This window comes from Enoplosus armatus, chromosome 4 (genome assembly GCF_043641665.1).
Source record: "Enoplosus armatus isolate fEnoArm2 chromosome 4, fEnoArm2.hap1, whole genome shotgun sequence".
Taxonomy (NCBI): domain Eukaryota; kingdom Metazoa; phylum Chordata; class Actinopteri; order Centrarchiformes; family Enoplosidae; genus Enoplosus; species Enoplosus armatus.
The window spans coordinates 27691429-27719067 of NC_092183.1; the positions used below are offsets into that span (position 1 = coordinate 27691429).

The 27639-nt window shown below is 43.6% G+C and overlaps 1 protein-coding gene across 1 annotated transcript in view; it reads left to right on the forward strand.

Moving 5' to 3' along the window:
- The window catches only part of zmat4a (zinc finger, matrin-type 4a), a 74177-nt gene extending 53240 nt beyond the window's left edge, over positions 1-20937 (forward strand). Inside the window, exons 4-5 of the mRNA XM_070903915.1 lie at positions 9082-9303; positions 20837-20937. Coding sequence (XP_070760016.1) covers positions 9082-9303; positions 20837-20937 — 323 coding nt within the window. The remainder of the gene's footprint in view (positions 1-9081; positions 9304-20836) is intronic.
- Positions 20938-27639: the final 6702 nt, after the last annotated feature.

The window sequence follows — 27639 nt, forward strand, 5'->3', positions numbered from 1 at the left end:
ACGCCAAACTGAAGTTTTTATTTATTGTCAATACAGAGTTATCCTATTCAATGCATGGCTAAACTAAAGGCAACACACATTTTCACGTTATACCAAAAAAAAAAAGACTCATCTGCACTGCACTTTATTTCTGTATTACAGCAGCAGTCTACCAAGACTAAGAGTGAGAAGCCCCTTTTTTTGTTTGTTTTTCTCACATTTTTCACGTAGGAGGTAAGGATAGAGGTACCTCATCATTTATTTAGAATTTTGTTTTCTGTGAGGAAAGTTTAGGGCTCTGTGTTAGTGACGTTTTGTTTGTTACCTTGGGCATTGCTCAGCTCTGAAGCTTTAAGAACAATAAAACTGCAACTCTTCCCCTGAACATTCCACGCAATACACAACAATGTTCCGAGATGGTCTGAAAAAAAAGTATAAAACTTCAACTGCGAGTCCAGAAAAGTTATGAAAGGTGTGAGGAAGTGAAGTGGCAAGGTGAGGAGTGTGGCTGAGTATGACAAGGTTTAAGAGGAGCTGAAAATGTTAAAAGATGGACGGAATGTTCAAAATGTAAGAAATACATAAAGAACACCTCTAGCCACAATGTTGTCCTCCAAGCTGACAGTTTGTTGACCAATAGCATACCTAATAGATTGTCGAAGGGCCGAATAGTGAAAGATACTTTGGCTTTAGGTTTAAAGCACGTCGACTCCATTTGATTGCGTTGCTTGATGTAGAGCTCCGACAGCGCCCTTTGCTGTTTGCTGTCTTTGCCACATGTCAGTGACAGACACAGCCAATTACGCATGCCATCTGTGGCCAACGGTTCAGAACATCCTGGCCAAAAGAGGGGGGTGACACAGCCATCAATCGCATTGACACCCAGAAAACTACTGGGACGTTTGAGGAGCACCCCCCCCCCCCCCCCCCAACACATACACACACACCTGAGAAAAGCATTGCTGGCGTTTTGGATTGCAGCTGCTGATGCCCATTGATCCATTACCTTTGACCATTTACACCATTCAACATTTAAGTCGTACAATTATTCAGTGCTTCTCAGGATCCTTTGAAACGGCATTTAAAGCATCATTTGACACTAAACTTCTCCATTACTATTCATAGATATGATGACATACAAATATCAGGCACGTGTGTTACCCTTAAACACAGACACTTTTTATTTTGCTCTGTCTCACTGTCAGTGCATACAAATAGTTGCACATGCATCGGATTCATGAAGGGAGGAAGATTGAGTCTGTCAATAAAAGGTGGAGTCTGTCGCTCTTGTCCAAACGACCCTTATTCCAGTTGAAATAAAGGAACTGCTAGCTTAGGACCGCGCTTGTTTTCTCCTCTGAAACAGTAATTTAAAGCACCTCTATTGTACAGGCACCCAGATCTGTCACAAATAGAAAATGTCAGGAAGATAAATCCAGGGCACCGGAGGCCCGGGCTATTGATTTCTACATAAGTAACGTCAGCGGACTGGCCGAGTTCCTCTGTTGATCCGCCCGCCTCTGGGGACCCGCTGTTGTTCCAGCCTGCCGTCAGACGGTATACAGTTGCAAAAAAGTCTAGCTTGCCTAGCATTTTTTATTTATTTATTTTTTTACCAATTCACCCCCAAACACCAAAGATCCATGCAGGTGCTGCTGTTAAAAAACAAAGCCTCAATAAACTCTCAGGAGAATATACATCATCTCTGTTGTCATGGGAGAGCCTCATAAACTTATACTTGATGCCCATTTTCCCTTTGAACAGGCGGCGTTCATCATCCTTTTGGGTCCATTCAAAAACCCACGATAAACATTTCAGAAATGCGGCGTCATCAATCTGAAATCATGGTGTTGAAAAGCCCTGCGCAAGCTGTTGTTCTGAATTTCAAATGAACTTTCTGAACATGTAAGAATCTCATCTGACAGTTGAAATGAATGTTTAATGTTTTTCCCTAAAGGCTGTATCCTCGGCTTCTGGATTACACATAGCCTCTATAGGCCAACAATAACCCTTCTTTGCCCTGTAACTCAGGCACACTTGCTGCAGTGTGCTGCAATACCTATTCAGCTTCTATTTTGGAGCCCAGGGCAGGCCGAATGAGTGTTGGTTTGTCATTAGTATGTTTATGTAATCACAGCCACATGTATTTCCATATTCCTCCACATGGTTTCTCTAAACACTGTCTCCACATTCTGGCCGGTTTCCAGCTGTCTGGGCCGAGAGCACTACAGCTGCCATGAATGTCACCTCCTTTAACATCTGCAGCTTAATGTGAGGATATACCCCCCCCCCCCCCCCCCCCGCACTGATTTACTGGGGAGAGGTCTGGAGCTAAAATGTTCATATGGTAACATGGCCGTGGCTCTATTATCAGATGGCTCTAAATGTCTCAATCAGTTAACAGTTAAATAGCAGTTAAAGTGTATGAATCATAACAGTAGCATTTAAAACACCCCACCACTTCTGGTTCCCTGCAATTCCAACTAATATCTAGTGGGCATTTTCATACTTTTACATGATAGGGATTTTACTTGCATTGTGGTGCAGTGCAGCAGATTCAGCTCTGAGATCCTCATCAAGAGCAACCGAAAAAAAACATGGCAAGAACAAGCCATGAGTTGGTGTGCTGAGAGCAGCACCAGAAGAACAGCTTCGATAGACTAATGAGGGTTAGACTGACACATGAATGAGCAAATAATAAGTTAGGTGTTAGTAATGCATTCTTATATTTCACCATTAAAACAAATGGGATAATGAAAGTGCCTTAGAAATGGCACTTATGATAACTCTGATGATGCCCTGACTTTCAATCTAGCGCCATCATAAGGTCCAATTTTTTATTTAATTTGTCCAATACTGCTTTTTCTTTTTTAGACAGTCAAACAGCATTTGCATTGTCCTTATTTAGTGAAGGACCACACTCAGACTGAAGAGCAGAAGTGCAACAACTTGTTATTTTTCACAAGACTTTTCTGGTCTGCAGTTCAGGGTTCAGGTTCAGCTTTGTAGGACTTCAGCCTAACTGATTAGTCATAAATCTCAGGGATGGAGATGCTTGGTTTGCTCGCCTTTCATGGCCCGCGCAGCTCGCAGAGATTCCTCCTCAGAGACAAAGTGAAAATATGAGAAAAATTGTTTCGCTTCCCGAGTCGTACGGGCAGAGGAGAGGGTGGTGAGGGGAAAAGCCCAAAAGGGAGCGGCATTGTAGGAAGAGATAACTGCACGGATTCAGAGCACTTTGATCCCCTCTCCTCACCGAGGCTGAGTCTCCTCAGATTTATAACTCTGTTCACGCTAAATAGGTCTACTTTGTACTGCTTCTCTGTCTGCATACAAATGCCATGCCACTCAGTGCTCTAAACTAATACAGGCGAAGTCGCATGTTCTGCTTCAGCTCAGAAATAAAATGTTGCGTGTGGAAACGATGTGTGTGTATTTCAGCCTTTGAGGGGATGACAGGAGTGTGTTTGCTTTGCTCTGCTGTAAATTGGATTTTTAATGGATTTCCTGCTTTCTCTTCATTAACTAGGCTGGTCAACGGTGAGCAAAATCTTCACACAAACAGCCTCCTAAAGCACAAAACAGAGCAAATAAAAGAGCTGAATAAATACATTAGAATGAGCTTTAAATTGACGGCTGACAAAGCCAGTGTAATATTTATACACAAGGACAGCACAAGTCCACGCAGCAGCAGAGCAATCTCAGTGTGTTTGCTGCATTGCTGCACAACTCCTATTTGTTGTGACTCCTCGTCGATGAAGCCCAAACTATAGTTTATAAAATGCATTTGCATTAATGTGAAAATACGGCTGTTTATGTAAAACCACCTTTTTAAATGTAAACTTTTCATCTAACAAGAGTGGTACACATCTCCCTGGAGACACCACAGTAAGTGATGTGAATATGACTAATTGCTGCCAGAGAAAATGTCTGTCTGGATCACTATCACTTAAAATTCCAAGTACTGGGAAGGCATTCCTGTGCAGAGACGTGCTAGCAGCTTACTGGCACAATACAGCCTTCAGATTTAAACAGATCAGCAGCTGCACGGGTGCCAGTGAAACCAATCATTCTGTCCTGCGCTGGGTCGGGCGCACACAGATAACCCACAAATAGCTCTTGTAGCTGTTGTGGATTATAGCCCCACCAAGAAGTACAATAACCCCACCTCGAAATCACTAGTTGTTTGAGGTACAGAATCCTGTCTGATTTCTCTTTCCCACAATCTCCTGTCAATCCAGTCCATCACAATTGTTTATAGTAGTATGTGATGGTTGAAGTTGACTTTCAAATGCCAGACGTCCTCTGGCTTCATATATTCATGTATTTATTACAAATGCCCACCAATAAATGATTAATCTGTCAACTAGACCAAGCAAGAAACAAAATGTCTGGTAGTAAATAAGAGAAAAGAGAAGATGTGATTTTGAGATCTGTTTCGAGTAAAAAAGTCAGCTGCTATGGAATCATGGAATCTGTTACCCAGTTAGGTATCTCTACATTTACTGTGTTAAAGGGTTGCTGTTGACTAACTGGCAACTTTTCCTCTCGCGCCACAATGAAGTTGACATTTTTGGTTTTGAGTGGACTGTCTCAACAACTTTTCGATGGATTGCCATGACATTTGGAACAGATGTTCATGGTGCCCATTGGATGGATCCTACTGACTCTGGTGACTCCCTGACTTTTCCTCCAGTGCCACCAGCAGGTCCAAATTTTGAATTTTTTGTCGGGTCCAGAATAGGTTCAGAGATAATAGCGAAGGTTCTGGTGTTGAGCTTTGTAGCTGCGGGGTGATTACAACTGCAAAACTAGACCCCTGCAGGACTCATCCTGCCACGCACAGCAGACAACAGCTGTGTGCCTGTCATGTGGGCGTGGTAAGGCGATATCCAAGTGTTGTCTCTCCGTTGAAGTGACGTGTAATGTTCGGGATCGTCCCATTTTGAGCACATTCGCATGAATGCACAGGCAGGAGCAGAGCAGAAAGAAGCTTTAGACCCAAATTAGCTGTAAAATACCCACTTTGATCAAAGCCTTTATATAAATGTAACATTAAAACTCTTATTGTATCAAACAGAAACTGAAATTGAAGAAGTGTAGAACTGCTGCACTGTAAGCCCATGTGCTAGACTGCTTCAATCCCCTTGTTACCGAACCAACAGGCAGAACCCTTCACCCTCAAATCTGGCCAGACAGCAGAGAGCCCATCAGGCCAATAAACAGCTACAGTGTGAGTGTGTGTGTGAGTGTGTGTGTCCTCTGACTAACCAGCTGCATGGCTGCCATTATGAAATGTGGCATGTGTACTGTCTCCTTGACTTGATGATGATAAATCAAGACCATCAGGCTTGGATGATTCATACCCTGGTGTACTGATGATCCCCCCCCCCCAAACATCAATGTCAAAAGAATTGTAAGGCTGTAAAGGAAAAAAAGGCTGCAATTCTCTCAGAGTGGTTTTTAGTGTGTCCAAAGCTCATGAACTCGTCTCTGTGCGGCAGAATAAGGTACATTTTTATCTTGCTGCCTCTTAAACCTATAATATAGAGAAGCGAGGGCCTTTTCACAGAGTTTAAAGTGTCCTTTACGCAGCAGGTGCCACAACGAGTCGACACCATCTGCCTCTTGGCGATGGCTACGGGCCCGCCTTCTGAACTGAGCTGAACCCTCAATCAAAGCACAGAGGGGTGTTAAACAGTATGGCTCTAATGATGCACTAAATGGGAGGAAAGGGTTTCATTCCTTTATGTGCCTGCTGGGTTATCTATGGGACTGGAAAGCCAGCCGGCAATAACACAGCCTGTTATGAATGAGGAGTCTGCCAGCCTGTACCGAACGTAAATACTTTAGGTAAAGCTGGTGGGCTGCCAGACGAATGGCCGGGACACTCTGCCGTAAAAGCGGTGAGAATATTAAATCATAGTGATTACACTTCGCTGGAGGAGGATACTGTACGGGGAGGTCGCGCTGATGATGATAAATGATCTTTGCTTAGCTCTTGTAATCATGTCCCTTTAATTCCTGAGTATTTTCAGAAACTTATTTGCCAGAGTTTCTCGTCTTTGCTTCTCATTTCCTCTTCTCTCTCGTCTTTAAGAGATTTTTGCCAGGAAGTCCTAATCTAATAGTCCACATTTTGCAAATTTATTCCAGTCCAAGTGCCATGTTCTTGTACCAGGATCTGTGGTGGGTGTACAAAGCATGCATGTTTAGATCACAAAATCACTGGTTAGTGTTGCACAAATCAATATTTTTATTTTAAAGATGGATCAAAATGTTGCACCGCCACATAGCCAGTTCTGAATTAGCTTTCCGTTACGTAATATTTATCCGTGTAAGGTGTGTGTTAGGACGTCTTGCTAAATCCAAGAATATATGACTGTGGTGTTGCTGAACACGAGCTTTAATAAATCTGAAAACCAAACCATTTAGAAAGACGTGAACTCACCAGACCTCTGCGAAAGTTAAGGGAATTGTTATTGTTGCATCGTTTTATGTGAAGACTGGTTGGGCTCACTCAGGTGATTTTCACCATGGCCACCTCCTGCACTTTAAAGCATTAAAATGCTGCCTTGAATGTGATGGGACACCTGTGTATACACTAGGACACTTTAATTACAGTCAATTCGAGTGAAAATGGCATTTGGACAAAGTGAAATAGAGGAGTACCAAATGGCCATCAGTTTTCTGTATCTCTGTTGAAGTTGATTTAAAATGTCTTGGACATGCTTTTGAGGAGCCACGATTACAGTGTTGTCGGGACGTTTGTAAGGCGTCGTTCCTGTCATACCGCTCCCTCCAAAATTGTTTGTCCAGATACGCCACCCAGCACGTCTAGAGCTCATCAGTACACAAAGAATGCAGAGTTGTAGTTTTACAGGGAGTCACGTGTTATGTAACTATTTCTTGGCAGCCGGATGCAGGGACTGTCACCACACATTTCTACAAATGTGATATAATGTGTAAATTAGTCAGCTTTAGAGGCATTTTATGAAAACGTGGACAGGGCCAGGTCAGCTCTTTCCCTCTGCTTTCAGTCTTCATGCTAAACTAAGCTAATCTCCTCCAGACTCAAGCTCCACAGTTCGCTTCATTCTACTGTATTCCTTTAAGTGGTGATTCGCAAAAATTATAGTCAATCCTAAAATAACAGTAGTTCATAAAGTGTAATTATTTCTATTATTTCTAGTGGTGATATTAACTATTAGGTACCTCTTCTACTAAAGCTAGGACTTATTAGTAACAACAATACTACTACTGATAATAATAATAATGATGATGATGATTATGAATAAAAACTTTGAATTCAGTTTGCAGTAAGCAAAAAAGTATGAAGTCAAGTTGTTGTTCTGGGATCAGTTATCGCCTCCCTCTGTCATCTTCACAAACAGTAAATATTTCACCTTCCTTGAGTTTTTTCTTTGAGCCTTTAAATTCTCTCTTTTCACAGTCTGTCACGCCTCTGTCTGCTCTGGTCGGTAATTGCCTGAATGTTATGTTTTGAAAGCGAGAGGCGCGCTTTCAGGTTACGTCTCACACGCCAGGGGTGTCGAAACAGCCTTGGTGGAGAACTGCACTTCATTTCTCTGTATTTGTCAGGATACCAACTGCAGTTTTCTTACTGACGAGCGAAAGAGCAGGTGGGGAGGCTGGCTGTGGAATGGCCAGCTTGAGTCTCTGGATTCAGCTGCTGATGCCTCCTCTCTCTGAAAGCCTCTTCCCTTCGAGCAAGGCATCGAATCCGAAACAGCTCCCGGGGATTCTGTTCTGTAGCTGACCTCTGACCTCCTTGCGAAAGGGGATGACAGGGATTAAATGAAGTCTGACAGTTTACATTGGCCTATTAGTTGGAGAGGTCACCCTATAACCACAAAGTCACAGATTCAAATCCTCCTGTATCCTCCATACATAACAGCCTGCAAAATATAAAGTAAACTCTGCTCTGCCTATGGCTCAGCGCTGACTCCCTGAATAAACTGAGGGCAAAATGCTGACAGTGAAGGTTCTATACGTCCTCCCCCCCCCCCCTGTGTTTTTTACTGGAGTTGCCACTTTGAAATGTTGACTGGTGTAATGGAACGTAATGGGACAACACTAAATGTTGACTTAGGGTGGGCCGAGCGCTCGAGTGGTAAAACTGATTAAGCTGATAGTGCCATTTTGTGTCGGGGAGCGCTCAGTGCGACGCGGCGCTCGTTCGGGGGTTAATGCTGTCGTCCATGCATGAAGGCACAAGTGGGCAGCCACAAGGAGAGCCGGCTCTTTGTTCCGTTTGCCAAGTAGAATTTAGGTTCTCCTCCTCAGGCGTTTAATGGAGATAACAGCTTGTTATTCGGAGGGCTTGCAGCAGGGCCACAGTCATTGTTACATCGCTTCTGATCGGGGCTCATTACAGCCCCTTACATCGCTCTCTGTCTGCTGGCTGCAAATCTCCACTTTAAAAAGCACACTTGTGTTTTTAGGCTGTGTTGACATGACATTAGTTAAAAAAAACTATAAACGTTGCTGACACTTGAAAAAAAAAATGTCTACACAGTAAAACTATTTTATTCAGTATTTTTCCTGCGTAGAGAATCTAGAGGTGGCCACCTTGCTCAGTTTCCATTTACCTTTGCCAAAACGGGACCATTTTGTCACATTACATCATATACATTGTGTTCACTTTATAACAGCCAACTGCAATTATAAGGGTGACGTGACGCCGATATGGTGCAAGGTCAGAAGACAGCATACTGTTGCAGGATGAAAGGCTAGCTGATTAGCATTAAAAGTATAATTCACATGACTACCAGATACATTTGTAAGGATGTACCAAGCTGATTTTAAAGATCAGTATCAGGGCCAGATCGGGTCAAGCAGAAGCGGTCAAACCCAGGACACATTTGATGTGTTACATGTTCTTTAAATAGAAAATAAGACAAGGCCATGGAGTTTCAGAATGGAGGGATTGCAGTTATAAGATCATCTAAGTCAACGCAAGTGCTTTTTATAGGCATACTTGAGGCACTGCTTGGGACCTGACACATGTTTAAATGTATTTGCCATAAAAAAAAACAACCAACAACATATTTTTGTGTTTTGTTGTTCTTATTCCTCCAGAGGCGTCCCCCAGTCCTGTAAAGAGCTCCCCAGAAACGTCTCCCATGACCTCCCCGCGACAGCGCCGCGACTCGGACCGCTACTGCCAGCTATGCAACGCCTGGTTCAACAACCCTGGCATGGCGCAGCAACATTACGATGGCAAAAAGCACAAGAAGAACGCTGCCAGAGCAGACCTGCTGGAGCAGCTGGGCAAGACCCTGGACATGGGAGAGATGAAAGGTACGGAGGGCTGCTTGAAACACTATTTATATTCTGACTGTTGAAAGACTTGTTGTACCTACCACTGCGTCCAGGACAGCTGTCTCTGTTGTGTCCTGTTGCCGGTGGCCACTGTGTCAGACTCAGACTTACGTCAAGTGACTGAGGGAACAGGGTGTTAAGTAATGATACAGAGTCCTATTGACCCCAGGGCCTCTCATCTGCTGTATAATGCACTTCAATGGATGGGGGGGGGGGGGGATCACTCCGTTGATAGAGTGATCTTCATGGTTCAAGCCCCCTTGTGACGCTGAGGCAAGTTGAGGTGTCCTTAAGCAAGACCCTGACACCCTACTGGCTCTATGGGTGCTGTCCCTTGACTGACCCTGACCTCTGAGTATTTCATATGCATTTGTTATAATAAAGACAATCTCAGTATTATTTGTTTGGGACAGTTTATATTACATTATTACCAAAGCTAAATTATACACAGTATAATTGGATGATTATGTTTGAACTATGGGGTGGGAATCACCAGAGGCCCCTACGATACGATGTTATCACGATGCGATGATCTTGTGATTTTAAACATTTTGCAATATGCTGAGTAGTGTACTGTTACAGTTATTTTCAACAATGCTGTACCAATTCCCCCCCCCCACCCCTAGTTTTAACACAAGAAAACAAAATAGATAATCACACGGTAGAGAACACACTTTGAACAGTACAATCCATTACACACAAACACAACATCATTCGACACGGTTAAGTCAGGGGCTGTAAAAGCAAAACTGTGAGCTGAAAGACACCAAAACCCTCTGTTGGGCGGAGGGATTCTTCACGATGAAAGACGTCTTGTACATTGTACATGTGGTCGCTGTCTGAGAACAGGTGGAATTCTATGTAAAGGTTGTTTAAGTGGTAGCCAATAATGCGACGTGTGTAAATATTGATCAGTGTTGGAGAGTAGCGTCACGTTTGGACAGAATTCTGATCACTTGGGAACCCTGAACTGAAAGGCAGCCCTCTTGGCCGGAGATGTCAGCTCGACTCCTTCCGGAGTCCACCAGCGTGTCACAAGCTGTTAATTTTACAGAGGAGGAGGAGAGAACGTTCTTGCTCGTCTCTCTCCCAGTCACAATATGTCAATAACAATTGCACAATATTATTCCAGCCGGTGGAGGGCCGGCTGCCAGGAGAGCAGAGGGAGCCCAGAGGTGCTGTAAAGGGCATTGGCGCGTGACTGCACCGAATGGGAGAGACAAGTTCTCACAGCTGATTGGACACGGACCCCTAACTACAGGCCTGATTGGCTCTTTATGCCTATAGGTGCACTGTGGCTGGTTGAGGGCAATTTGAGTTGTTGCAGTCAGATCAGCCTTGTTTTGTTGGCTATTGAGGTTTTGAGTACATGATGTCTGTTTAAGGTACAGTGCATATGGCCCATGGTTGTGGAACATCATTCCTCAGCATAACACGTCAATACGGTACAGTTTTTCTTTTTGTTTTGCATTCATAATAAACAAAACAATTGACCAACATTCTCCAACCCACTTGTGTTGAAATCGCAGATATGCATACCTACATACATACATCCAGTATATACATATCATTCGGAGATACACGCATACTGAGCTCTGAACACACATGAAATACAGCATGTTTGCAGTAAAACATTCATCTGAACACACACCATTCTGAAGTGGAATTAAAAAAGGGCTCCTTATAACTATGTCAGACCTTGTCTCTTGAAGCTGATTGAGAAAATAGTTTTAGGGCCTTTGAAACGCCCCTTTTTGAATTGAAATTGCAGGACCAAGTGTCGTAGATGAAATTAAATTTGATGGAGTCTAATAAAATCTTCCGGACATCACAGGATCACGAGGAAGCTCGGTGTTCAGTTCCTCTTCCCATTGTTTTTCTATTCCACCCGAGTGAAACAGAGAATATCCCCTTCCTATAATAACACAGTGCCGTTCAAACGTAGTACATGTATTGTCGAAGTATTGTCAATGCAGCGTGTGATTTTATTATAAAGTCATGAGCACAGACGGATTATGTCTCTGCACCAAAGGCTCCTCTCCACCTCTCCACTCTAACTTAAAGCCGTCCCTGTCTGTGGCTCCGTCTCTTCTGCACCGTGTCAGGAGGAGACGGATTCGCCAACATCAACATAGTCATTACGGAGAGGCTGAGAATGTCAGCGTGCTAGCCTCGCTATTCAGCACTTGGGGTAATGAGTATTTCTCTCCGGCGATTATCAATTAGTAATGAAGTGGCAAATCATCCTATCAGGCAAAAACCAGCACTGTGAGCCTGTGGAGAGGAGAATGGGACGGCAGCAGGCGTAGCAGGCGGCCAGTCAGCCGGGACAGGGAGGGGAGGCGGGAGACGCTGCCGGGGAGCGCATCCTTCACAGCTTCTACTGGGAGCGCTTTTCTACATTTCCTCTTTTCATCTCTCTCTGCGTCTCCTTTTCTGCTGATTTCGCCTCTCGTCTCGGCCCGCTCGCCATTCCCTCTCCCTGACCTCAGGCGCCGCTCCTCGTGCACTTCTCAACTGAGCTGAGAAAATGTGCAGTCTGACTCTGAAGATGTGATGAAATATTCAACAGCTCCCATAAAGGAGGAGGTGCCGTTAGCTTGTTATTGTGTACACAGCACTGTGCAGCTATGGGAAGTTGATGGCAGAAACATGGGGGGGGGGGGGGGGGTAGAGATTGAGGAAGAGACTAAAAGACATTAGTAGGCCATTAGCACTCCACTGTTCCTGGGTTTGATATGTAGAGAAGAGGAAGACCCTTCAGGGCTCAAATGGACCTGCCACCCCCCCCAGCTCTTTGCTCCGGCCACCACATGCTGAAAAGAACCTAACCTTTGTTCTTTAAAAGGAGTTTTATATCTTCTGTGTATACAGAAAGAGAGCCTGACTTTGCTGCATACTGTCAAATGAATGTAACTGCTCGCCTGAATGGTCCAACTTTCACATTTTACTGCAAATAACTTTGCAAAGTGTCCAACACTCAATTAGATCCAGAGTCTGATTCCCTCATTCAGTTCAAAGTTTAGTGAATAGTCTGTGACAGTGAGGCCTGTAATGTTTGCAGAATTGTAAATGGGATGGAAAATGAATTTGCTGTAGACAGTCCATTAAGACACTAATGTGGACGGATTGTAAGCACTTTTCCTGCAGTCGTGGAATTGACAGAGTTGATGGTGTCTTTTCCTCAAAGATGCTTTTGTTAATTTTTCCTGAAATGAAGAAAAATAGATGCAATTTTCCCTCAGAAACAGCTAAAAGCCCTTGTTCACTTGCTTCATGGATATTTTTCACTCATTATTTTCTTTTAGTTCAGCTGTGTTTCTTAATAGGGATGCAACTTTTTTCTCTCCTGATACCAATTCTGATACTTCAGCTGTGCAGATACAGACTACTGATCCCATATCAGTGCTCTCTTTCCCCCATATTTCCATCCTGTGTACATCACTGTATGGAACTCTTTGGATTTATTTGCATGTGTGGCACTAAAAACTCAGTCAGTGGCTGAATGAAGACCTGTATTCTGTAATAACATGGAACTGTACGTAATGTGAACTGGACATTTCATGGTTGATACCCGATGCGCTTAATAAAGTCAGTGTCTGAGCCGTTACCGATCCAACAGGTCCAATTGGTGCATCCCTATTTCTTACATCGGTGCAAAGAATCATTACATTTTAAAGCGCGGTGTCATCCAAATGATCCAAATCCGATTGGCATTAAAAATGCATAATGTTGAGTGCGGATGTGCGTGCGTGGCCGTTCAGAAGGAGAAAGTCTGATACAATGGGGGAAAATACAGCAGGAGAAGTTGGCACGGCAATTGAAGGTAACTGTGTAGCTGTGTAAAAAGCAACCGCTTGTGTTGCGTGTCCGTGCTCGTCTGATGGGCGGGGTGGGCGAGAGAGATGATATAATATCAATTAACAGTTTTCAATAAAAGTCTCCTTACAAGAGTGTCTGAAATGTTCTGAAAAGTAACTACATTGTTTTTAATGACGTGGTATCTTATGCAGTTTTATGGCCGGCTGAACTTTTCTCACTTTACCAGCCATCGGCAGATAGACGGGAATACTGTAAACTTTCCGAAAACCACTGCACCTCTCTAACCCTCAATCACAATAAGTGCTTCACATTTATGTGATTGAATGAATTACAGATTGGGTCTGAGATTGGGTTTTTACTGAAGCCCCCGATCTATCAAACATCCATCTCCCGTGAGGTCGATGGGCGAAAAAGATGGATTTGGGATGAAATGTCATTTTATACCCGAGTCTTGCTCTGGCACAGGCCTGGGTAATGAGGTCACGTGGTGCCATATATGACTGCAGTTATCTCAAACTACAAAGGGATGACTGCTACTTCATTCTCTTTATGGCACAGGAGTGTAATGGAAGTTGAACAAGAGGCTGAAACGTCAGACATAGACTCTTCCGTCTTCCTGCATTCTGTCTCCATGCAGCAGCTAAATGAAACAGGAGCTGCAGCCTCTGCATCTGTCCTGCTTCAATGAAGGGGGTGGGGTGAAAAACCATCCCAGGTTTACCCTGATACCTGACGGTGACAGACAACCAGACAGCGGGCAGCTCAGTGAATGGGCCAGAGTGGCAGCCAACTGCTTTTTACATCAAGGGTCAGGGTTTGGTGTTTGGTGTCTTTATTGTTAGTCTGGAGCTCAGCATTAGCTTTGCACAAGTGTTGACATTATACACGCTCAAGTTTGATCTCATTAGAGCAATTTTAGCTCTCCAGCGGTGCTCACTGAATCATGAAATGTGCCTATATGCTGTCATTTCCTGTGTTTTATTTATCATTCTTACTTGGGCCGTAATGTGACTTCCAACACCAGCAGACGTAAGATCCGCTTGTCATATTATATATTTAATAATGCAAAGTAGACAAGAGTGTAGCACAAACAAACTCAAGTGGTGACCATGTATCCCCATTGGGATCGGCCATTCTAAATACCGCTTTCTGGGCTGTGTTAGTTACAGCATGCCTTTATTAAGATCTGAAGGAAAATGTTCCGTGGGACTTTTTTGATGTCTTTACTGTTCTGACAAGTGCAGCAACGCGTGATCGAAACCGAGACGGCGGGGAAGAAGAGCACTTACCGCTGCAGAATGACACTGAGAAGATTTGACAGAACGACTCGGCCTTTTCAAGATCCAATCCTTGTTGCCGTCTGTGTTCCAGCCTCAAGTCAGTTTATTTGACGGAGCTTGACTCTGTGTGTTCTACACAGTGCAACGAGGAAGCACAGCGGCACTGACAGATGCTACCTGTTTGTGACGTGAGGGACCGTTTAGCTCCTCTGTGTTTTTACTGCCTCATTCACCTGCGACTCCCATTTCCATATGATGACGACTGATTTGAGTGATGGTTAAATGTTTGCGGTACTTCCAAGAAAACGGAGATGGATATTAAAACGACTCTGAAGCACTAATGCGTTCTGCTGCCTGCACAGTGGTCAGAGCACATGGAACTAGAAATATGGAGGATGGTGTGGAAGAATAAATGGGACATTACGTCCGAAATAGCTCCTCTCACTTCACTTCTATTAACATTAATTAAAGCTGGAGCCCTATCAACGCCAGGTAAATCTCGCTGTACTCTGCAGTATATGGAGTTTTTAAATCTGGTGTCAGTCCTGCGCTGGTGCACCAGTAGTGATCCGTTTTACGTCAACCAGCAAAGATTGGTTTGCCAGAGCTGAACGGGGGAGTCGCATGAAGGAAGTTCAAAATGCTTGATCATCACATAGACTTCAGATGGTTCCAGGAAGTTATTGTCAGGAAGTTAGAATGCATAAATCTAACACATCCACGGTAAATACAGAGAGACAGAACTGCGATTATCTACATGGCTCTGAGCTACGGAAAAACCTGTAGTCGCACGCCAGAAGGGGGAGACAAACGTTCCGCACTAACTACGACTGAGTACATTTTCCACAATTGTCATTATAGTTGGTGAAATCAACAGTTGCCAGCTTTAACGTTCACTTGCTACAGCTTGTTTTACCACGGCGTTGTCTGTGTCATAGGCCTGAATGAAAACCACAGCTTGTGAGATTTGAGTCGTGATGTCGATGTAAAAACTCAGCCTTTCGCTTTGGATGACTTAATTTTTTTTAATTTTTTTATTCTGTTGAGCATAGCTGACAATGTGTGAAAACAGGAAGGGAAACATAAACTCACTTAAACTCCATGCTGCGCCACAGCTGGTGTTTTCACTCCCACCCTTTGCCGTGACTGTCAGAAGAACAGTCCATCATGCCTCACGTCTGCTCTGCGCCTGGCGCGCCCCCACTTTTGTACAGACCCTGGAGATGAGAGAACTCGTCACATGGAGAGAGGCAGGATATATTCATGTTGGGAGCAATCTTATTGAAGAAAGTATGCAACAAACACGTTTCACTCATACTGCACAGGTCATTAATGCTATGCTAAATCTGATTAGGATAGCAAACCAAAGACCACATAGCCATCATTGCACCTGCATATGCAACACATATACATATATACTGCATATACTTTTGTAACACTTCTGCCATTTGTTGGCAAGAACTACCCTTCTGATCTCTCAGGCGATGTCATCTCCCACCAATCACATTGGCTGTGAAGTGAAGCTGCTGTGAAGTCTGCTTGGAAACATTTACAACACCCTCCACGCACATCGCCCGCTGTCCGCACCACCTAGCTGCGCAGACACCTGCCTTGGTTTTGATAAATAAATCTGATTGTTCTGAGAAAGCAAACACAGGGGGAAGGGGAGCAGGTCAAACACAGAGCAGGGAGGCAGACAGAGCTGATCATTCCTGATGTTGAATATTATCACACAGCACTAACGAGGAGGTACAAGAGAAGTTTGTGGAGCTTAGCGTGATTCATTCTCTGCTGAGAGAGCGCGAGCTGCCTAAAGAAGTGCCACGTGTATTCTGGGCGCTGACGTATTTTTCTTTCTCAGAACAGTACGAGAGGAGGATTGTGGGGGTTGTGTGAAAATGAGCCGCTATGGTGTGAAAAAAAAAATCATAGTTAATGTTTAATTTAGGCAATAATATATCAATTAGCTCCTTTTATTAATTCGGTTCTGCTCAGTAAAGCACAAATATGTTCTGCACAATCTGCGCCACGGAGCCATGCAGTTTGCCAAGGTGGTGTGAGGGCCAACATCAGCAAAACAAAGTGTCTCGCACCGTATAAAGATCCCAATATCACAGCTGCAACAGTGACTGCTATGAATCCCATGATGAGAGTCAAATGAACAAAACGCTCCAAAGCTGTCCCATGAATGTGTTTTCCTTGAGAAAAATATAAAAGCTTGGTTGTTTATGATCTTTACTGTCGTTCAGTAGGGATGACTGACAGACATTGTAGCCAATAACGTTGCGAGTTTGATGATATAAGGCAAAGCATCAGGTTTCTATTGAACAAACTACCTTAGTTTCTCTACATTCACATCGGCCATTTTCAAACAAGTGAACTGTTTTGTGAGTAGTTCGTGTGGTTTTGTTGATTCTTATTGAAATGTTGGCATTTTACAGCTCTGATGCCCACTAGCATCATTCTCCATATGGCCAAATGACCATTGTGGATTTCCACCTAGACCTAAACCCAGCTCAATTCTAGAGTTCCCACCACCAACAGGTTGTGTCCAATAGTGGCTGTGCCTCTAGCTACAGGCATATAGTTCCATTCGAAAATGGAAAAAAAGCACAAAAAGAAGTTAGTTTGATCATGTTTGTGATGTAAATTTGGCCCAGTATCACAGGGGAGACCTGTCTCCACCTGGCTGACTGACCTGACCCGGCCTCTTGATGCCATGAAAGAAAAAAATAATCCCAACACGCCGGCAGTCAGCTCCCTCTTTCTCATGATATTGGTCACTCGGTTTCTTTTGATTCCTTGTGTAGCTGCCAAAAAGAAAAACAGAGTGCTGATTTGTCAGTTCTCGCTCCAAAACATTGAATTTAAATCGTAGTCTGGCCTGTCAAACACCCCTTCAAGACAAATTGTGTTTTTCCCGTCTCCATCACAGCCGCTAATCGGAGATGCGTTTCTGACAGATGTCATTTAGCACGTTGTCTCCCTCTTTCTCACTTCCTCCCTTTTCCCAGCTCTTCCTCCTGCAGTTGCTCTTGGCTGCGTGTTATATTTGCCACTCCCCCTGACCCCTAAAATAGATCTATGAAAGCCTTAATAGCAGGCTCAGAGACTGGCAAATTACAACAAGCTGATCATGGTCCTCTTCAGGAGGAAACAAAGGGCAAAGTCTGTCACTGTATGCACTAACTGGTCCAATTTAAACACTAGATTGGATCAGCAGAAGGCCAGCCATTTGTCTCCAACTAATGCCTGTTCCCTCCAAGATATTGCATCTCTACTTACCGCCCATTTGCTAACTGCGTCCAATTCCGGAGACCAATCTTATCTGTGATTCGGAGGGCACACTTTTTTTATGGCTTCAAGGGGTTTAAAGCACCTTTGAAGGATGATTTCATTCTGAAAGTCCATTTCACAAAGCACTCCATTATAATATGTATAATAGTTGCAACTTACCAAACGATTTGTTTCGTTCGGATTCAGATTCGGCATATGCTCTTTCAGCCCGGGCACCCTGCTTACAATCAAGAGAGGGACTGAGCTAGACTCGCGCCGTCTGAGTGGGGCAGATGGCTGCTGGTTAATTTCGCATGAACCCTGGACCTGCACCACCTTTTTCCCCCGCTCATAAACTGTCCACACAGAGGACTACACTGCTGATCCGTCATACTGCCACCATGTTCCCTCCCAGCGGCTCAGGTAATAGGTCTCAATTAGCCGAGAGACAACTAGAGATTTACTACTGAGCAAATGAAATAACTCAACTCAGCCCCCCCAATCTGTGGCTCATTGGTGAGTCAGTGTACAAGCCAATGTGCCAGATATAGACTAGCTAGCTGTTACCATGTTCTCTGAGCTTTCTAGGAGGTTGGAGTGGGGTTTATTAACTTCCCATCTGTGCTTGTAAGCAGCAAAAGTGAAAGGGACTGTTTGTTCCATTTAGGGGTCGGCCTGTCTGTGGTGACACAGTCCATGATTATATACACAAACAATACACATACGTTTGTAACTCACTGCGACTCTGAGCCGATCCCATACAATATTTCATTCTTTTTTAAGAATGAAAGTGTGACTAAAACGCACACGTCCCTGTAGATAAAACAGCATATGGCTTCGGGAACCGGGAGGAGTTGGAAGCCAGTTAGAAGCAGCATTAGCCGCCAACCCTAGCATTACTCACCTTGTGTTGACTGCTCCTCTCGGTAGCTTCACTCTCGGCGCACACGTTGCCTTTTCAGATTCCTACCTCAGGATGTTTTGTGATACAGGTTTGCGCTGAAAAAAAGTCTTTATGTCTTTAACGAGGAGCTGAGATGAGCAGATTCTCATAACATTTGCCGAAATTCCTTTCGCATCTTTTTTTTTTTGTTTCAGTAGTTTACGCATTGGCTACTTTCTTTCAGAAGTTACCTCTGTTTTAAGATCAAATGAAGATGTATGACTTCAGATAGCATTTCTCTCTGCATGCATCAGCTCCACAACCTGTTACCGCGGTTTACACCATTTCCAACTTAACCCAAATAAATGAGACTGCAGAGCACATTTTTCTTCCTCTATGTCCTCTCCCGAGCTGCCTCTCTTCTCCCGGCTAAGGGACAAGTTAACTGAAACAAACGAGTCTCCAATGACTCGCCGGCGAGGCCTCGGAAAGTAGGAAGTAAAGGTGATCGAGGGGAAGCACTACAAGAGGCCCGAAGGCTGCCAGTGCTCCATTGCTCATGCAGGGCAGCACCGCGAGGGAGGAGCCGCAGGTGGCTGGCAGTGATGGATACCAGGGCCGCTGTATAATCTTTCACCCTTTCAAAACTTGTTTGAGAAGCATGCTGTCAAACCCCCACTGCCGTGCTGCAGAACTTTAATGTCAGCTCATGACTGCGTCTGGGGACGGCTGCGCAAAATTGAAATCTCAATCCTGCTGGTGGCCGACTGACAGAGTGGTTATTGTACAGCTTATCAGGAGGAAAGTGGAAGGGAGAGATTTGCCTCTCTCTCTCTGGGCAATACTGCCCTCCATCAAAATGTTGCTGATATCAACATCTGAGAAGTAAGTTGTTAGCAAACGGCACATTTCCAACCTCACCTGCCACTAACCCTGACAGAAGAAAATAACTTTGGAAGTTTCAGCAGCTCGTTCCGTGGTGTGACGATTCAGAGTAAACGGTCACTCATGGGGGAAATTTGATAGAAGAGGATATGGAAATGGGATTCAGTGAGTGCAGGGTGACATTTGTTTTCTTTTGGCCTTTTGCTCTGAGGCATGTCGATGAAGGAGGTAACTCAATTGTGAGAGCAGGGCAATGAAGGCGGCCGTTTTTCATAACACAATAAGATTAGTGCGACATGACAGCGATTACACAGGGCGCTCCTAATTTGCAGCAACATGGCACTGACTCAATACAACCATTATCACACACTGTTGATGTACAATTTGTAAGAAATAATACAACTTATTAAATTTTGTTGATGTGAATGAAGCAGAAGCCTCAAGGTCTCAGGTACTGCATACAGCCTGAGTTGTGCTGACGATTCTTTGCTCTCGACTGTGAATTTTGTGATTTTCCTCTTGCTTTTCGGCATTGATGGCAATGTCTGTCGGCCCACCACCTAAATAAATCCTCATGACTTTGGTGATGCCGTGACTTTTCCTCTTGCGCCACCATGAGTTTCACCTTTGTGGTGTTTGGGGAAATGTCTCCAGAGCTGTTGGATGGATTGCCATGAAACGTGACACAGACGGTATGAATATACTGTGGAAACGTGAAAAACGTACTGCAGCTTCAGAAAGGATGCAAATTTTAAAAACACATACAAAACCCCAAAACAAATACAACATCTTAGAAAAGTGCTGCAAATGAAAAAAAAAACGCATAGCAAAGGCATAGGGAATATTAACATGTTCCTCAGACATATGACAAAATTCTGTACAACTAAAATTACAATATATTAACTTACCATCCACTGGAAAAAGTACATTACAAAGTGTGTACATGAACACTTCTCTATCTGGAACAAATCTGAAGCATAAGTGTCTCAAGTATAGCTTTCAGATTCAGCTGTGAAATGTATTTCCCCCGGGATTTGAAATGCGTGACATTTCATTGTCTGCCTTGTTCTAATTGATTTTTTCCACTCCATCAACAGCAGCCTCTATCAGCTACGGCAGTCTTGAAAACACACAAGGATGCTCACCTACAGTAAGGCTGAAATGTATCTGCATCGAGGAAATGTTTTTTATTGCAGGAGGGCTGTCTCGGTTTGATGGATTCTGTCTGGAGTGTGTGCAGGAGAGTGAAAATCATATCGTATCACCATTTATTCACATTCCCCGCTGTGCCACAACAGACCGCATTTTTGAGGTTTATTCCCGTCCCGTATTTGTTCATTTAATATGTGTCTCTGTTTGATTCCAGGTCTGAAACGGAGCTATACCTGTGAAGTCTGCAGCGTCACACTGAACTCGGTGGCACAGTACCATGCACATCTGCAGGGCTCAAAGCACCAAAACAAGTGAGTGCATTACGCTCCTGTTCTCTGCAGCAACGCTGCTAATTTCCACTTTCAGCTATTAAACGCTACACCTCATCTTTTAAACAAAGTATGTTGTTTGCTTTCATCTGCGCCCTTGATATCCTCTGCTTCTCAAGGAGCGCTCTGCACCTCAGATACAGTGCATTACTCATTGCATGCATAAATGATGAGAGTATTGTAGAGAGCTGAATCGCTGAGACAGAAATATCAGATGGGCTCATTTTTCTGAGGGCATTTTGCTATTTTTTTCTTCCCTAGTTCATTTCAGTCTACAATTTTAAGGGTGATTCTCTAATTGAGCCTTTTCCTTCTTTAACACTGTAGCTAACTGGTGGCTGTGGTGCCTGCAGGAGCTCAGTCTCAAGCTGAGAATCAACAAGCTCTTACACTATAGTACCAACAAAGAGGCAGCCTGCTGGAACGTGTGTCTAGAAAGGAGCTATAAAACAAAAGCTCATTTAAAAAGGCTGCCAATGCCCTGCTAGTCACAACAGGTACTTTAAATGAATACCAGGATGAAGCTTTTGAAAATTCATGCACCGTTAAGCAAATCTACAAGTTTTCCCCAAACAAATGGGACTGGTACTGAAGTGAACTCTGGCTTTTACAGTGAGTCTGGGAACCCTCTGTTCAGTCCTTATCTTTAAAATCACAAAACACACATAAAAAAATATATATTTTCATTTCAAAACAGCCTGATGTGTCATTCTAAATGTTGTTGAAGCAGTTCATGCTAAGTAAACACCTATGCCTTATTGTGTAGAGCAGCGGCTCCCCACCATGGGTACTCGTAGCTCAGGCGGTATGTCTGCAGTTACCAGGTGGTGCGTGGAAAGATTGTGGCGTAGCGGAGTTAATATCCATATATTTGCTTTCAGGAGGAACATGTACTAAATGAATAGGATTACATTTGATGTGGTGCCGATCTTTATAATTAGTATCACAATAACCAATAAAATACTAGCTACAATAGGCCGGTTCTGTCTTTGAGACCAACCCTCACCAGGGTATCTGGGGAACTTCTACTTACTTTTTTTTTTTTATATATAAAAATTAAATTAATTAAATTTAAAAAAAGGTTGTATAGCCATCATCTCATTATCTTGAATTCACTGGCTCATATAGGAACACAGTCCTTTGGTATCTCATCTAACTCCCAGCAAGACAGCAGATCAGCATCTTTCCTGAAAAGCCAACCTGTCTCTTAAACATCAAGTTATTTGTATGAGAATGCGTTAAAACTAGCCAGCGACCAGAAACGCGTGCAAAGGTAAAAGTAATAGATTAAATGGCTGAAATGTTGCGTGAATGACCAAACATCGACAGTTCCAGCACCAATATATCATGTAAGGCTTCACACGTGCAGTTACAGATCCACCACAGCGCCTGTGTTTTCTCTGCAGTAAAACGCCATCAAACTGCGTAGCCGTCATGCTAAGCTAAGCTGCTCTGTCTGTTTGTGTAATGATGGTGCAGGCACTGTAGGGAGTGCTTTCCGCTGGAGAATTCTAGTTCACCTCTGGTGTTGGTTGTGGTCACTACACAGGAAGATGGAAAAACAGCTACCAGCAACTGACATGAATGATGTTCTTCAAACGGGGAACGTGTCATGTGTTTTGCCTTGACTTTGTTTTCCTCCTCAACTCGAACTGCACTCCCATGCTTAATTATTCATACGTTTCCTTTGAGTCTCCTTCGCACCGATTACTTGACCTAAAGCAGTTTCAGTAGGAACAAGAGGACTGCATGCTGGGTGGGCTTTTGCGCGGGCCCTGGGCTGTAGGTGTGAATTGATGGGGCTTACATGGTGCATGTCCTGGAATTAATTCCCCCTGTTGGCCAGTTTCTGGCTGCACACATCCACAGGGATGCTGGCATCAGGAGACGTGACATGCCGTTTAACAGCCCCGCGCTTAGTCACGGATGCCTGCACCGCCTCGTCGGAGCCACTGGGTTTCCATGCAGATCCCATCATACTGTAGCACGCACACACGCCCACCCCCCACCCTGAGCAGGGCAGAGCTTTCGGAGGGTATTCAGTTCACACGGGACCCCCACAGCCCCCACCTCCACCCCAAACAGCCTGATTTCATCCACGTAGCCCACAACCGTGCCTCGGGTCTATTTAGGTCATTTGCTTAATGCCAGTTTACACGGAGAGAATAAAGGCTTGTCTGCTTTACAAAGGTCCAGAGAGGGTCTGTCCTTTATCACTGCAGGACTGGAAAAAGAATTACACAAAAGTCATTCACAGTTCATCTAAGCCTAAAAGGAATGTGTGGAAATTAGAAAACATGCCCTGGCTGATCGATCATGTGCTTTAAAACAAAGTCAAGGCTTGAAAGAGAGTCATTTTCATATTTATCAGGTCTTTTGGTCTAATGCGCTTTGACTGTGTTTGTACTGCAGTAAATGTATGCACTGGAGAAATATTTCAGAGCTGAAAAGAGAGTAAATATTGGACCTGAGTTTGTTGGGTTGTCAGACACACAACTCAACACAAATGAATGCTGCTGTTGCTTCTTGTCTGTTGGATGTGTAATTAAGGAATATTGTCAACACATTCGCCACCATGGCTTTATGTAATGATAATATTTCAATGTTGTGTTTCCAGCTTGTTGCAGTGACCTCAAATAGTCAAACTAGGGATGTTAATGATTAATCATTAATCGATTCAGTGCGTTTAATTTAACCGATTAAAAGTATTGCGACCTACGATGTATGTTTTGTGTACCGTTTCTCCGGAGCTCACGTACATGAACTTTTATGTCACAAGAGGGAGTGCTTTGCAGTTCAGAAAAACTATTGGCTGATGAAGAAGGGGTCAGGGGTAAATGCTGAGGCAGGAAGATGAAGAAAAAAAAAAACGTAGTCTAACGTGGGAGCATTATTGTAAATACTGGGACCCATGCCGATAAACGTGGTGGACTGTGCGGGATTGTGCTACTGAACCACATTGAGCCGGGCTAGCGCACAATTACTAGCCACGTTTTGTATCTTATTAATTAATAATGATAATCGATTATTGATTGTTAACGTGTTCCACTATCGGTTAAGGAAAATTCATGAAATTTGCAACCCTGGGTCAAACATTTTAATCAATGCAGGGGCAAAGAAATGGGTTTGAAAACAACAATAGGACATGATCTAAAAGCAAGTGCATTCTTTTATTTGAATATTTATTTTAAGTATTTTATACTATGTGGACCACCAGTACAAAATATTTAATTTATAGGGAAAAAATGAAAAAAGAAGTTGCAGTGTTGGTCAGAACAATCGCAATTATCCACACGTCTTTTAGTGCCAGTCAACTGATATCTGCAGTTATTGATATGTTTTTCCATTAGTGGTTACTATTTGCATTGTTCACCAGGTCAGCTAAGGTTGGGATATGTGTGTGTGTGTGTGTGTGTGTGTGTGTGTGTGTATCAAATCGATATGAAGAGGGTCACTTTGATGTACTGCAAAACAGGAAACACAGCCCACAAGCTGCATGGCTTCATGGCCGCTCTTTGCTAAGATGAACTAAGGGCAGGAAAGCAATGAGGAAATTCAATTTTGACTCAGGAGGGGAACAAATTACCCGTCCATGACAGGTGTACTAATGAGAAGTGTGATCGATACTCCTCTAACAAGCCAGCTACATGAGTACAACAACGCTGATGCTTAAACCCTCTGATTTGCTGCTGGCATTCAAAGCTGGAAACTCCAACCTAATGGACTTTGTCTCAAGATTTACTGGTGCGATTTGGCTTTATGGCATATTTCTCTCCTCTCTTTCTCCCCCTCCTCTCGTGCTCGTGTTCTGTCGTGCTCTCGCCTCCTCAGTTTCCAAACCTGAGGTGGAGGAAACCCAAAGTAGCTTCTGTCTTCTTTGACTCTGCCGGAGCGTCACCATAAGCCTGCCTTGCTAAGACAAAAATAGCCGAGCGGCTTTGTGCGGTCCCTAGCCGAGGAGGAGAGGAGAGGCTCAGTGCTGAATTGCAGCGAGAAGCCAAGAGACGCCGGGCTGGTGTGACTGGTCAGTGTTAACTAAGGGGGAAGGAGAAGGACCCCATTTGACCTCTGGATGAGGTCAATCGCTGGAGCTCTCTCTATTGGCCTCGGCCTTCCTAAGTTGAGACAAAGTAAACACTGAATGGCAGCCACTTACCAATCAATGTGAGGAGCTACCCCGTTATTTTCAAGTGTTGATCTTTGCAGCGTTAGCAGGCTTAGTCTGCAGTCATCTTACTAACACGTTCAGCTTGGAAAGGTAAACGCTGTACGTTGCGCTCTTATGGGTGTTAATTGGTAGGAAGGAACACTCAAGATTGAATGTTCACACGTATTCCACGAGAGAAGCAGTGTTACACAGAATCAAACTGGCATTGTCGCAGGCCGGGTAGTTTGTTTTTAGACTCAGCAACTAACAGCCATGCACATAATAATGCAATACATACGGACAAGCCGACAGGTGTAAATAAAAGTCGCTGTGCCCTAGATAGCTGCTGAAAGCCCCAGTATTCTTCAGTGGATCAGGGCACCGTTGATCACCTGATAGTTGTTGCTGATAGTTTCAGATTCTTAGTTTTCGACTTGAACGCGGCCCCTTTGCAAATTCAAAGACACCATTCATGTCTTTTCATAAGGCGTGTTAATGTGTCCTTTTTATTAATGGTGTTCCTAATAACATGCATGACCTTATGACTAGATGGATTAACTCGTAGAGCCACAGGTTCTCCTGCGTCATATATCGGATGCATACTGTAAATTAGTGCAGTGAGTGTCAGCTATCAGTTTGAATAACTGATTGTCAATGTGCCGACGTCATCTGTTGCACAATAAAATTAGTTCATGTTAATTATATTTTGTGGGTCTAAAGAGAGATATTTCCACAGCATCAGGGAGATCAACTCGCGAGAATCATCCACTTTGTGTGGACACTTGTTACCAGAATGCTGATGCAACACTAAAGCGAGGCTTGTTCCCTAAGCACTCATATTGTTTCCATGTTTCATGAAAATCTATTTCAAGATTTCACTTCAATTTTAATCAGTGTCAAATATCTTTTTTTTTTCATTGTTTAAGGTATCAGTTCAAAACTGAATACAAGACCAATTCATTATTAATATGAGCAATTTTGCGGTGTATTTGGACGCCGCTGCTTTCGATAGGTCAACTCAAGCTGACAGTGTAATTATTGTGCCGTCACCTCTTCCCAGGATAGCCATCCATCAAGGGCCGCCACTTGTGTGTGTGCATCCATCCTACATGCATGAGCACAGACGCACATGTGCATGCAGATAGGCTTTAGATCCAGCCATGCTAATGGGCTGCAGAGACTGATTAGCCACATATGCCCTCGCTGCCGAAGCATGTGAATCTGTTGCAGATCGTTTGACACCCTGCGCAGTATAACTATGTTGGTTGTTGTCAGTAGCTGAAGATAATCATTTAGTATTCTTACCCTTCCAAGTCTGACATCCATTCATCTGAGGCTACTGTTGTGGAAAAGCAATGTGACTGTAAATAAATGTAAATGTATTGGGCTTTTTTTCACCGTTGAGTTGCTTTTATGACCTTTGGGCACTTGATAGCTGTTAAAAAGTCAATGTCAGATACACAACAGTGAAGATGAATCCGTTTGTTTGACCAACCACAGGGTATTGTGAAAGCAGATATGTGATGTCAGCAGGATTGGAAAAGCTAAACTACTATTAAATCCATCTGATGGTTGTGAACTGTTCAGGCTGCAGCGTGTTGTGCTTGCATCCTGCTCCATGTACTTTAACAGTTCATTAAGTTCATTAAAAAGTGTGCGACATAGCGATCCCTCAGTATCCCCCCCCTGTAATAATACTTTACAAGACGCCTCTTTTTCATCCTGTCTCTACCTGTTATTGTCATTATTTATAACATGCACTCTATTTGCAGTCTAATAGTAATGCTCATTATAAGTTATATGACTATTGCCATGACTGTCCAATTAACATGCCAGTCTGTATAACTTCATGTTAACTGTTGTTGGTTTGTTTGTAAAGAGTCAGTGTTGGTGCAGACCAAATGAACCGAACTACAGGTGTGAAAAGCACCCGTAGACACAGTGCTGTTTGAGCTGAATGCTAATGTCAGCCTGCTGACATGCTCACAGTGACAATGCTAACATGCAGATGATCAGCAGGTATAATGTTTACCATGCTCGCCATCTTAGCATCTACAGCTTAGCATGTCGACAGGCTAACATTCGCGAATTAGCACTAAACTCAAAGTGCAGCTGAGGCAGATGGGAATGGCATCAGGCGTGAAGGTATTTGTTCATAAACCAAAGTATTGGACATTGGACCATTGAGGGGAACACAAATGTTTGTATTGAATTTCAGTGCAATCCAACTTACAGCTGTCGAGATATTTGCACTCAAAGCCATAAATGTCAACCAGGTGGTGGCACTAGAGGAAAAGTCAAGGGATCACCAAAGACATCAGGATGAATCCACTGGGGACCATGGATGTCTGTACAAAATGTTGTGCCAATCCATTTCCTAGATGTTGTGATAGTCCACTGATTAAGTGAAATGTTGGACATGCCGGTGCTAAAGCAAAAGTCTGACATTTGTCACAAGTCATTAGGGTCCGTCCTCAGGGCATCATGGATTTGTATACCAGATTTCATGGCAATCCATCCAATAGTTGTTGAGATATTTCA